The sequence below is a fragment of the Lissotriton vulgaris genome, chromosome 2_2, assembly GCF_964263255.1.
Source record: "Lissotriton vulgaris chromosome 2_2, aLisVul1.2, whole genome shotgun sequence".
In the NCBI taxonomy this organism is placed as follows: domain Eukaryota; kingdom Metazoa; phylum Chordata; class Amphibia; order Caudata; family Salamandridae; genus Lissotriton; species Lissotriton vulgaris.
The window spans coordinates 332,611,367-332,625,384 of record NC_141688.1 but is presented as its reverse complement, the minus strand read 5'-3'; the positions used below and the strand labels follow the sequence as shown (position 1 = coordinate 332,625,384).

The 14,018-nt window shown below is 43.2% G+C and overlaps 1 protein-coding gene across 2 annotated transcripts in view; it reads left to right on the top strand.

Annotated features, from left to right (window-relative positions):
- Positions 1-9,362, top strand: part of LOC147729421 (uncharacterized) — a 44,832-nt gene extending 35,470 nt beyond the window's left edge. Inside the window, exons 3-4 of one of the 2 annotated variants that reach the window (XM_086959757.1) lie at positions 4,850-5,729; positions 8,471-9,362. In XM_086959757.1, the coding sequence (XP_086815883.1) occupies positions 4,850-5,715 (866 nt within the window). In that variant the 3' untranslated portion in view covers positions 5,716-5,729; positions 8,471-9,362. Of the gene's footprint in view, positions 1-4,849; positions 5,757-8,470 lie in introns of those variants that run through there. The other variant, XM_086959756.1, reaches the window with a different exon arrangement.
- Positions 9,363-14,018: the final 4,656 nt, after the last annotated feature.

The following is a 14,018-nucleotide window of genomic DNA, read 5'->3' as shown; positions in this document are numbered from 1 at the left end:
CTCAGAGATGTAACTGACGTGCTGAGTGGGCAGGAAGCTTCAGCCGAGGCGCGGACTGGATGTACTTACCGCTCGCTAAGGGGAAGTAGCTCGGACTCGAGGCTTCGTTTACATTTGGCGCTATGAAGTGGGTAATAACTGGTGCAAAATATGTTTTGCATTCATTTTAACACTAGGATCCCCTAGGTTTTAAACTTTCATTTATCATCACCTATACGTTGGTGATACATTGGTGCGTAGATCGGGCACATTATCCATGCAAAAAATCTGTTCTGACTCTTGTCCTAAAATTAGTAGCGTTAAATGCGGTGGTAAACATGTTTGCAAATGGAATTGTACGGCAATAGGCCTTTCCACGCTGTTTCGCGCACTTTGCTGAACGAGGACCTTCGCCGAGCTGCGTTACCCTTTGTTAGATGCTCTGCGTTCGAGTTCAGGGTGTACGATAGTGATCTGCAGCACAGGAAACAGGACAGCAACTCACTAGAACGTGCACGTTTTTCTTATAGCTACTGTTTTTATTTGTACATTATATTATAGTAGAATTTTTATTTTTCTTATTACAAGATTTATTTGGTTTATCACAAACCATGGACAGCATTAGTATAAAACGCTTATAGTTAAACAGTCAGTTACATCCTCCGGATATTCAGTTCCTCCGGTCAGTAGGGCTAAGCCCAAAAACTTCTCCCCCACCCCCAACCCTTCATGATCTCTTCATCTGTGTACATTATCCAAAACCATTGCATTGCATATACTGTGGGAGCATCTACTCCTTCCTAGCTATGTTTCGAGGGTTTGTTTTACCTTTAAATTAACCTACAAGCTAATACATCAAAAGTGGAAGGTTGACTCAGTCATTGAAGAATGGTGTTAGTAACTTTTTGCTGTTTTCCAGGCTTGTAAATTTCAGTGGAGTAATATTTCTGGTTACATAAACATGCACTCGCATCATAAAAAGTTTAGATATTTCTTAAGTAAGAAAAGCACACCTGAATATCATAAATAGTAGAGCTGGCCCTCAAGATACAAAGAGCTACCCTCGGGTTGCACCAGCCCGCTCGCATTATGGACAGCAGACCACCGAACTGTTCCTTGGGTTACCAAGACACTATAGGCCCCATCAGACATCAGCACAGTTCCTTAGGTCCAATAAAGACAGCAGAACTGTCACCCAGGTTACTTAGACACTCTAGGCTCCCATCAGTTATCAGCACAGCTCTTTAGGTCATAGACACTAAAGGCTTCCATCAGTTATCAGCGCAGCTCTTTAGGTCATAGACACTAAAGGCTTCCATCAGACATCAGCGCAGTTCTTTAGGTCATAGACACTATAGGCTCCATCAGACATCAGCGCAGTTCTTTAGGTCATAGACACTAAAGGCTGCCATCAGACATCAGCGCAGTTCTGTAGGTCCAATAAAGACCGCAGAACTATCCCCCAGGTTACCAAGACACTATAGCTCCCATTAGATATCCGCACAGGTGTTTAGGCTATAGACACACCGCATCCACCGCATCCACCACCACATCCACCATCAACACCACATCCACCATCACATCCACCACCACATCCACCACCACATCCACCATCACCTCCACATCCACCATGATATCCACCGCCACATCCACCACCACATCCACCACCACCACATCCACCACCGCCACATCCACCACCACCACCACATCCACCACCACTTCCACCACCACTGCATCCACCACCACTGCATCCACCACCACCACATCCACCACCACCACATCCACCACCACCACATCCACCACCACATCCACCACCACATACACCACTTCCACCGCATCCACCATCACCACCACATCCACCACCACCACCACATCCATCACCGCATCCACCACCACCACATCCACCACCACATCCACCACCACATCCACCACCTCATCCACCACCTCATCCACCACCATATCCACCACCACCACATCCACCACACCCACCACCATCACTTCCACCACCACATCCACCACCACTTTCACCACATCCACAACCACCACATCCACCACCACCACATCCACCACATCACCACCACATCGACCACCTCCACCACCACATCGACCACCACATCCACCACCACCACATCGACCACCTCCACCACCACCACCACATCCACCACCACCACCACCACATCCACCACCACATCCACCCCCACATCCACCACAATCACCACCACATCCACCACCACCACCACATCCACCACCACATCCACCACCACCATATCCCCCAGATCCACCACCACCACATCTACATGTGTGTGGCTCTGTGTGTGTGTAGGTGCAAATGCAATGTTCTTGGATTGTCGTCACAATAAAATACACTGAACATAATCTTCACAAAAGTTATTTACAAACGTTTAAGCTATTGCCATTATAAATTACAATAACTTTTATTTAAGTATTAATTATTTACAAAATTAAAAGCCATTGTTATTTGTAATATCAATACATCTAAGTCACGTCATTGCATTACAAATGCTATAGGTGTCACATTTGCAAAAGTTAAAACTATTGACATTGTAACTGACAAAGCTATTAATTTTGCTACTTTCAAAACCAACACATAAATAAAAAAAAGTGTCATTTACAATACCAATAGCTCAAACTTTCCTAATGCGAGACCTATTGCATTTCCAATGCTTGTTAAAAAAGGGAATCGTGGGTCGGTAACCTGCTATCGCCCAATCTCTCTCTTAGACTCCCTTGGAAATGTGGCAGGCGAGTCATTTTAGAGCAATTGCAAGATTGGGTGGACGATGGCAGGATTATTTCAGATCTCCAGTATGGATTTCACCAGGGATTGGGGAACATCGACCAGGCTTTAAACCTGTCACTCTTGATAGACAAGTATGTCCACATCAAAAGAGGAGACCTGTACATGGTCTATGTGGACTTATCGTCTGCATTCGATTGTGTCTCCCATTCCAAACTTTGGACATTACTGATGGATATGGGGGCACCATAGAATCTGGTCAAGTTTCTGAGGGAACTCTATTCAAATGCCACAGCAAGAGTACGCTATGGGGCGGGGGGAGAGTTGTCGGCAGAGTTTGCAGTAGAAAAAGGGGTTAGGCAAGGCTGTGTCCTGGCCCCCTTTCTCTTTACATTATATACCAACGGATTGGAAAGAGAGATGATCAAGGGGTGCCAGGACGTCCCAATGGTAAACAATCGACCAATACCTGCCCTGCTCTACGCAGACGACACCGTCATACTGGCCCGCACCCCCCTTGAACTCCAAAAGAGCTTGAATAGATACTCTACGTTCATGGCAGACCTTGACCTAAAAATTAACATTACGAAAACCTTTGTTATGAGGGCAGGTACTGGACACAAAAGTAAAATGAGAGGCATCTATTTAAATCAAGAGAAAATAGCAACCACACAGAAATATTCATACTTGGGCATAACGATAGATCATAAATTATCCTGGAAACCGGCAGTAGAAACCAGAAAACTTCTATTTATAAGAACTACTACAGCCCTTGTAAATTTTTCCAGGAAGTTGGATAAGAGAGCCCCCCCTGAAATCATTATGATCTATAAAGCTAAATGCCTTTCTGTGGCATTGTATGGGGCAGGTCTCTGGGGCTTTGTCCCCACAGATAGCATCCAGAGGGTGGAAAACTCCTTTTTGAGGTATCTTCTCGCGGGCCCTGGGAGTACGGGCACTTTTGCCTGTCACATAGAGTTGGGACTCCCATACATGACGGATTTAGCGAAGGTGGAACCCCTCCTATTATGGCGAAGAATCTGGATGTCGGAGAAAGCAACTCTTACTCAGTCTATTCTTTCTGATTGATTAGCCAGGGATAATGTTCATAAATCTAGATGGTTGTGGTATATTAGGAGGTTTTTTCATGATTTGGGATGGGACAAATATTTTTATAACCCCTCCTCAATTGGCAAGATCCCGAGGAAGGTTTTAAAAGCGAAATGTCTTGCTCATCTTGAAGAACTGAGATTGACGAGCGAGGTCATGAAACCATCTGTTATCCATAGCCTGCTCATACAAGCGGTACCTACAATACAACCGTACCTTACATATAACATCAATAGTTATGAGTGCTATCTGTTGGTCAGGTTTAGGATGAACTTATTTCACAGATTGGTTGCTTTCCCCACTCGAAATAATTGGGTTAAAGATCTTATACCATGTCCCTGTGACGATATCTCTTTGCAATCCACTCTGCACACCATTTTATTTTATAAATTTTAAAAAGATCTCAGAAAAAAATGCCTAGTTCCATTGATGCGTCACACTGGATACAGACAATGTCGTCCGGCTTTAATCTTTCTGCAGCTCCTAGAAGGAAGCATATAGTTTTTATAATAGTTAGTTTTCCTAAATGTATTGTTCGTCATCGAGCAAATCTAGATTAAATACTGTACAATAGCCAGCTCTGACTTATATTAATACAAATAGGAATTTTTTTTCTAACTGATTTATTTTGCTTTTTACTAACCGTTTTAACTAAGGGACAATAAATTGTATTGTGAAATGTTTTTAATGTTACCTTTGTAAATAGATCTTGTATATGATTGTTTTAATGTATGCTTTTATGATTTGCAAACCTAAATCGAAATAAAGCAAAATTGAATTGAATACTTCAGTCTGTTCTAGTAATTTCATTTTTTTACATTATACGTATTACTGGTTCACATTTTTGTGTGCAGTTACTTTTATCAGATTTCTGTTTTTGTAAATGGTATTTAACCTTACCTTTGTAGTTCATTAAATATTTTGTTAGAGGAATAACTCATAATATCTTGTAATACAACATGTATTATTCACATGCATGTGACTGTAATCTCTATCCAACAGGGAACGAATACAAGAACAGATATGCAGACTATATTAAGGCACTGGAACCATGTGATGTGTTCTCAGAAAATCCTGGTCCCCTTTGTACGAAGCAGAACAAAACAAGCAAAGGCGAGTTACTAACTGGAAACCAAGAAAGGTCATTCAAGGAATGGGAAACAGGCGCCAGAAAATCAACAACATTGACCAAACTAAAGCGAACTCATAAAGTGCATAAAGATTATGCATGTTCTGAATGTGGGAAGAAATTCAAACATTTTTCATCACTGCACGTACATCAGCGGATGCACACTGGTGATAAAAAGCACCCTGGGGTTTATGAGTACACCAATGCACGTTCTGAGTGTGGGAACGTTTTCGGTCATATACCACACCTAATCACAATTCCACAAATGCACCTGGGTGGAAACCACTATCCATGTTCTGAATGTGGGAAGAGTTTTAGTAACACCTCGTCACTGCTAGTACACCAACGAATACATACTGGCGAAAAGCCATATTTTTGCTTGGAATGTGATATGAGTTTCAAACAACTGTCACAACTAATTCAGCATCAACGAAAACACACAGATGAGAAACCATACTCGTGTACTGAATGTGAGAAAAGATTCAGACAGCAATCACAATTAAAACGACATCAGCGAATACACACCGGCGAGAAACCATACCAATGCACTGAATGTGAGAAGCGATTCCGGCAACAATCACACTTAATCCATCATCATCGAACACACACGCTTGAAAAACCATACCAATGTACGGAGTGTGAGAAGACATTTAATCGAAACTCACACCTGATCGTACATACACAAAAGCAACATAAAGTAACAGCTCCACAGTGTATAAAGATTGAGTTTGCTCCTTAAAGAAAGAAGCACTGGCGTTGCCAATAGGTCTCGCAGTAGGAAAGTTGGAGCTATTGGTTTTGTAAATGACAAAGCCCTTTATGTTTTTAAAATGAAAACAAAAATAAAAGGTATTGTTATTTGCAATTGTAATAGCTCCAACTTTCCTACTGCGAGACCTATTGGCAACGCCAGTGCTTGTTTGAATTGGCGTTTATGTGGAATTCTCTCTTTTTTTATCACAGAGTAATTCTAATGTTGTATAATCTAATACTAATTTGACGTAGTAGTTGTCTAGCTCCTACAATATATTTCAGGATTTTTTTTTTATTCTGGGTACGTTTACATTTAGACATATTTGATTCTGATGTCTTTTCCTAGTGTTTTTACCGGTAATAACCTAAAGATACCTGCCATGTTGGTAAAATACTTGCCAGTTAGTAATCGCTTCCTGCCAGGCTGCTGAAACTTACATCGCTCAGATGTGAGTGGTCCATGTAAGGCCGGGATGCAGGTCTTTACTGCAAACCTGAAATTGTGTTCAACCTAGCGTTTGTTTACCATGCTGGCCTACACATCTTAACATGCTGTTTATATTACATGACAGAGCTACAAACATAGCAGAAACATTACTGCTCTCTGAGCAGCAGTGTTTACAAGTGTTTTTTGCTGCAGACATTTACCTAACCACCGGAGCCTGCTGAGTAGGCTCTATGGCACTTAATGCAGCTAGATTGGCAACCGGACTTTCTCTCAACGGGAGAGGGCTGGCTGGGCATCGCACCAGGCCACGTAAAAAACACCTATATTTCGACTGCTGGCACTCCCAGGCCCTCAGGCTGACAGGAAATGTGTAGCCCTACTTATATCCTTACAGAATGTCCCGATATCGTTTTTAAAGTCTGGTCAACGTACATAAGAAGTAGTTTAATTAGCCAGAGACACCAAGAGTGGAAAAGGGAGGCCATTGTAGTAAGGGTTGCTGCAACACTACATATAAAAAAAATGTGGTTGTGGTATGCGACAGAAACTACTGCATCAGGGTTCTTGTGCCCCCATACTGTTTTAGATTCTTTGAGGAATTCATGCACACATAATTTATAACTGTACAGATAGACTACACTAAACATGAACATGAGCATGATCGTTTATTACAGTAGTGTTTTTGCTGAAAATGGCAGTATACATTTTAAAAATCAATACAAGAAAATGTTTAAAATTGAGGGCTATGTGGGCTATGTTGTTTGCATTCCTGAAAATTGACAGAATTCCAAGAGTTGAGAGCATGTTATATATATATATATATTGCAACACGCGTACCAGCTGCGCCAATCAGATTGACGTTCAGTGAGAAACCCAATTAGAAGCAGAACGAGCAGCATCTGTTTTCGTGATAAACTGCATACCTAAACTACAGTTCTTTCCAAAGTACACAATGTATCATACTGGTCCTGTGTGCTGCTGGCTGCACGCATCCTGCTGCGTGAACATGTCGCAGATGCTGAAAATGGCACAGGAAGCATATTCAACGCTACAATGTGCTACACCTTAACACTTCAGAGAGCCTAGACCAGCCACTGGAGTATATAGAGTGGCTACCAAGCGGCAAATGCCTGAGATTTACAAAGTAAAAAAAAGTAACACTTTTACAAAGTCACGTGACGAACTCAAGCCACTCAGGAAGGTAAAGTATCAGATTAAACAATCCGGTAGTAATGCAAACCTTATATCTGCCCAATTTTGATTCTCAGTGCAAGTTTACCCATTCTAGAAAAAACAAATACATTAAAGCCAGCTTATCCAAAAGAAGCGCAAAAGACACACAGGATACAATCCATTGCGGGGGTGGGGTGCTATTTGGCGAGGGAGGAGGAGGGAGTTAAGCACTGCAGGATTGTCGAGTCACGGCCTGCGGCCGTGAATAAGTCGGATGGCTGTGAAGCAGGGGGCGGGGCAGCGGAAGCCTTTGATGTGGCTAGGCGGCCGTGGAGAATGACTCTTACCCCAGAATGCGGGTTTTAGATTTAACAGTCTTCAACCTCCTAGCTGATAATTGTACATGTTCTTTGAACATTTAAATGATTGTTGCAACCCAGCTCAGGGTATCTGCGACAATACAGTTGTAAGAACTGAAATACTGTAAATGCAAGCCCCAGTTGATGGAAATACTGACAGTCAAGAAGCGATTAAAATCTCAGACTAGGTGATTCAGTTAGATGGCACGGTGGCTAAACGTTGCACATCATTCCCCATAGTAGCTCACCAAGTTGGTAAAAGTGGTTGCTCAAGTTATTCTGTCAATGTAAATGTGTAGCCCTACTTATATCCTTGCAGAATGTCCCGATATCGTTTTTAAAATCTGGTCAACATACATAAGAAGTAGTTTAATTAGCCAGAGACACCAAGAGTGTCTTCCGTCGACGAGCTAGGCATGTTTCCGACTCTCGGCCTTGTGTTCGGATACACAAGCACGCTGACTGCATTAAAAAACAAGGCCGGGAAACTGAAAGTACGGCCGGCCTGCGGCCGGCCATGAATAATTAGGGGAGGAGAAGTTCGGCCGGCCGGCCATGAATAATTAAGGGAGGAGAAGCCCTTTGATGTGCTGGGCTGGCCGTGAATGCGCGTGCTTGTTTGCTCACGTGATTCACGTGAACTCTAAGAAAACCGCAGTGCAAGAAGCCCTTGGTTTGACGAGGATTTCGAGCACTTGAATTCTCGATCCCTCAATGCGCTTGCGCGCATTGTAGGTCACGAGACCTAAAAATCATGTTAGAGGAAAAAGTACAAAATATTGAAATTGAAAGCACAGAGAGATACACATAACTTGAAATAGAATAATTTGTAATAAAAAGCCAAAACACATTGAATGCTACCACATTAAAATTAGTACTGAAAATCTCTCCAGTAGCACACAAAACATATCATTCTATAAAACCACTTGGGTTATGTGCTGGCCTACCAATTTAGAGTCTTAATTTGGCACAACATATGTAGCCCATTCGATAAAAACAATAATACCCACCATCAAATTTACAAAAGATAACTTACATCAACATTTTTACCCCCGAGAACAAAGGGCCTTAGACAAAGCGACTGCAGCTAGTCTTGGGCTACTCTGTGCAGCGTTACTAACACCACGTGAGTAGCCTCTGGATACAACCATAAGACATGTACAATGGCATATGAAGCTCCAGATGAAAAGAACATCGCTTGCGGGTCTTTCCTAGGGTTCAATAGTCTTTAATCAACTGACGTTTAATAACAGTGTGCTGGTGCGCTGTGGGCCCAAGACTCAAGGTTGCAGCCTCGTATAGCATTTTAGAGACTTGAGAGTGACATTAAGTTAGCTGCTTAAGTAAGCAGACTTAGCTCAGGGCACTAGCGACGTAGATTTTTTTTCTCAATCAGGACGTTTCTGAAGTGTATACTAAAAATCTGCTCAGACAAAATAAAATGAAGGGGCATATTGGCGTAATGGTCCGCCCGCCCTATTTAAATGTTGGTGAACCTTTGGTGTAACCACAGTGGAGACTCCTCCTTCTCAACCATGGTTACACCCCTCCAACAGCTCGATGGAATAAGAGCTGTCGGAGGCTGCCCATCACTGCCAGGGAAACCCTGGCCTTCAGGGCAGTAAAAATTGTCTAATGCACCCACCTCACCATGGGAGATAACTCCCATAGTGAGGGGATCATATTTTTCCGAAAAAAGGAAAATCCTGGGGTGGGATTTTCTTTTTCAAAATTAACAAAGTTTGTAACGTTCCTGTTTGGCTCCATCATGGTTCATAGAGCTACACATCAAAGTTACAATATTGTCATAGAAACAGCCTTGATGGCGGTTCCTGTGAATGCCAGAAATGTCTGTCGGGTTGACAGACATTGCTAAATTTGGTTTTCAGGACCTCTGCCATTGAGACAGACTAATTTTTACAGTCACCCTGGCAGAAGACAGTCATACCTCCAAAATATAAATCGGGCCTTAAATTCTCATGACCACCTGAACTCTGAGCGAACGTAACATGATATTTGTGTTTCTAATTCCACAATAGTCATACTGCACAGGCCAAGATTGATATGTAGGAAGACGAGGTAGATGCCAGTGGCATACTCAGAGGAGTCGGGGTACCGACACACTTGACCCACTCAGATGACGACCTGCGTAATGGATATTTACTATATGGGAGAGCTCCAAAAAAAGGAATTGGCACAAGCGGAAAAAACTATTCAAAGAGCAATTCAGAAAATTGGAAGAACAGAAGCAAAAGCAAGTTTGGTGACTGCAACTGCAGTGCAAACTACAATAATACAGTAACGTCTTGTCGGTGAGGAATTTACACTTGAATGCTTATTCACAGAGAGTATAGTTCTTCTTTCACATATTTTATATTGAATGTTAAAATAACATTTAAAACAAATTATTCAGTCTATATCATTATTCTATTCCAATTATAGTGAAAACATTAGAAACAGACAAAAAAGGCACAAAATAGAAAAGGGGAGAGACTAATTCGTAGAAGAGGGGTAAAAGAAAGGGGTTGGGACAGTAAGAGCAAGCGTAGACCTAGGAAAACCAGGGCGGTCAAACAAATTTGTTCTTCCTAAGAGCTTGGAGACGTGCTTTGTCTCACACGTGACACAGATAAAGAAAGGAAAAGCAATACATCTCACCGTTCAGACACTCAACATTAAATAATATGGACATGAACAAGTTTTAGGAACTACCAATTAGCACAGCACAAGCAGCCAACGTGTGTCTCTTACTGAAAGATCTGCATTGGTTCCTGGTATATCCTCTAGGACAGGGTTCTCCAACCTTTTCTAATGAGAGCTACTTGTAAACAGGGAACATTATCCAAAGCGAGTCGTGTTGTAATAGTGCCTAGAGCAGACAAGTTTACAACAGTGGCCGCCCTAGGCAAGATTTCCAGCACTGCTCACCTCAGTGCATCACGCAGGGTTGTCACCAGTGATATGAACAGGGATTGCCGATTTGGAATGCCTTACATGGGTGATACATCCTAGAGCTGCAGTGCCCCTGGCACCAAGGTAATCATATTAGTAAGTCTCCCCATCACCGCACGATTTACTTCTCAAATAGATTTTAAAATATTATAGAAATTCACTAATTTTCCCCCAAACATCTGTAAATGAGTTCTGAATATGCATAGACCTTTTACACACATTTTAATGCTGGTATAAATACATGAATTCAGCTACATAAAAGCTTCTAATTTACTAGACTGATTTGTACACAGGAGAGGGGCTTCCAGGGTTTCTGGAGAGCTGGCAGTTCACGAGCTGCTCATTGAAGAAGCCGGTTCTAGGATTATGTTCCTTCCTTTGGGATTTAAATGCTCAAATGATTTAGGAACAGATGTGTTAGATGCTTCATCACAGGTGTATTGAAAAATAAATGTGCTTCTTGGAATAGAGAAGTGTGCATTTTATCATGAGTTTTCATTTGAGATTTCTAGATTTCCAATTTTGCTGTATTCTAACTTTAAGCTGATGTGTATGTTTGATGCACTGGGAGGCAAGTTAGTAAAGAATAAAGCCAAATTGATTGAAAACAAAACGAAATACATTACCTGGTGGTTTATTACATAATTGGAACTGCATCTCCTAGGATAAAGAAAAATGAAGTGAAAAACCTAAGATTGCTGTAAACTGAAGGCCAGAGGACAAGGCGAAGTGCTTGATTTTGAGGACAAAGGCAGAAAGTGTTAGAGCTAGAAAGCACGCGTATTCCCTGATATAGAAACGCCATTCCTACTACTGTGGGTGATGCACCTACAAATTCTAGGAAACTGTCTGTGAGAAACCGAAGCAGACATGGTTTGAAGGGACATCAGTATCACCTGCCATTGGCCCATCGTAAAAATGAGAGACACAGAATCTCGGGTCCTTGAATTCAAAATGCCCAGAACAAGCCAAATGTTTTCATATGAAACACCCCTGAATTACACACAATCCACTGCTAAGAACTCCCACTTCAAGTGTGAATCGGGACATAGTGTAATAGTCAGTGTGAGAATCTCAGTCGAATGTGCCCGGTTTTGTCATCTCTCCTACTCGTGATCACTTTGGTGTCACCGAGCACCTCGACAAATGACCCTGGATGTTGGTTTGATGAATTGAAGAAAGCCATAGACTTGAGAAGACATCACGTCTGCTCCATGTAAGGGACCTAGATGGCCACATCTCGAGAGGTGGTCTTCAGAGATCAGCTGCCTTCAAACCGTAAGACTCTTCTCCAGGGGGGTGAGGATGGAGGTGGTCTACAGAGAACAGCTGCCTTCAAACCGTAAGAATCTTCTCTAGGGGGGTTAGGAAGATCAGGTGGTCTTCAGAGATCAGCTGCCTTCGAACCGTAGGACTCTTCTCCAGAGGTTTTAGGAGGATCAAGAGGTGGTCTTCAGAGATTAGCTGCCTTCAAACCATAGGACTCTTCTCCAGGGGGGTGAGGATGGAGGTGGTCTTCAGAGATCAGCTGCCTTCAAACCCTAAGAGACTTCTCAAGGGGGGTTAGGAGGATCAAGAGGTGGTCTTCAGAGATCAGCTGCCTTCAAACCGTAAGACTTCTCCAGGGGGGTTAGGATGGAGGTGGTCTTCAGAGATCAGCTGCCTTCAAACCGTAGGACTCTTCTCCAGGGGGGTTAGGAGGATCAAGAGGTGGTCTAAAGAGAACAGCTGCCTTCAAACCGTAGGCCTCTTCTCCAGGGGGGTGAGGGTGGAGGTGGCTTTTTCTATATTTTGCTTCGGTTGTGAATACAGGGTGCAGTATTCTACCTGGGGCCTTTGTCTCTGAACCATTACAGGTATTGTATTGTATTGTATTGTGGCATACTTATATAGCGCAACCTGTCACCACCAAGGGCATCCTGGCGCTTTGACCCGTACTCAATGAAAACAGTAGCTCAGCCTATCCTGGGAAAAAGATGAGTTTTTAGAGCCTTTCTAAAAGTAGGTAGGCTGAGATCTCTGGAGCAGAAAACTCTGGGTCCAGGGGCACGGGCCCAGCCTCCCTGGGTGGAGATGCTGACCTGTAGACACTACTGCAGACCTGATAACTTTGGGTCCAAGGGCTCGGGCCTGGTCTCACTGGGTGCAGTGCTCACCTGTAGACACTACTGCAGACCTGATCACTCTGGATCCAGGGGCCCGGCCTCACTGGGTGCAGTGCTCACCTGTAGACACTACTGCAGACCTGATAACTCTGGGATAGGGAGATGTGATGCTGCGTGATACGACTGAATATCTGGGGTCGCAAGGCCCCCCGCAGTAAGTGGATTGGTAGCTCGTTCGTAGCGCGACCCCAGAGAAAGTGGCTGAGGATCGAATTTAATTGCTGAAACCAGGCATGTGGTATGGGGTAGGAATGATTTTGGAGTTGAGATAGTAAATTGGGCAATGAAACCATTTTGAAGATGGCCAACCTGCCAAGCAGCGTCTGTGGCAACTGCGACCAGGAGCTCACTTGTTGTTTAATCCAGGGTTGCAGTGGGGCCAGGTTTTTAGTCCAGGAGCCGGATTGGGATGAGGACAGGAACATCCCAAGGTATTTAAAGCTGTCTGGAGCTACTGTGACCTGATGCACCCACGTTCCGAGTTGGTTGCCACCACATAGAGGCCACAGATAGGACTTGGAGGCATTCATGTATAGACCAGAGCTTTGGCCAAAGATTTCCGTTATACGAAGCAGGCGCGGACTAGATCTAGTCGGACATGTAAAAAAGAACAGCACGCCTTTGGCATAGAACGGTATGTGGTCAGATACCTCGCGCAACCACTCGTAAACATATATTTGGGCGTCCATTTGCACCCATGCCGTGAGTGGTTCCATAGCGAGTGTGAACAAGTATGGAGTAAGAGGGCGTCCCTGCAAAGTACCTCTTCTGATACATAAAGTTAATTCTTCAATTACATTTTTTCCCATTTCAAAGTGTTGCATGTACACACAGCAGGCACCCTGCTCTCATTGGCTGATAGATATGGTGTCCTATTTAAAAATGAAAAATACAGCCATTTTGTAAGTGGGAGGAATTTAAAGAGCAGAAAAATATTCCATATTATGAATATTTTTCTGCACTTTAAACTGCTCCCATTTACAAAAATGGTTGTATGTTTGTGTTATGCATGGAACGGAGCTGTGTAGTTCCCACTGATCAGTAGGTACTGCATGTTTGTGGACGACATACACTTAGGATGGTGCCAAACAGATTCTGTGCACCTCTGCCGGATATGTTGTCCCTTGGACCAGGTAGCTCACAGCGCCACTTTAAGCCCCCTGACCTACACAGGGAGTGAACAGTTCTGGCA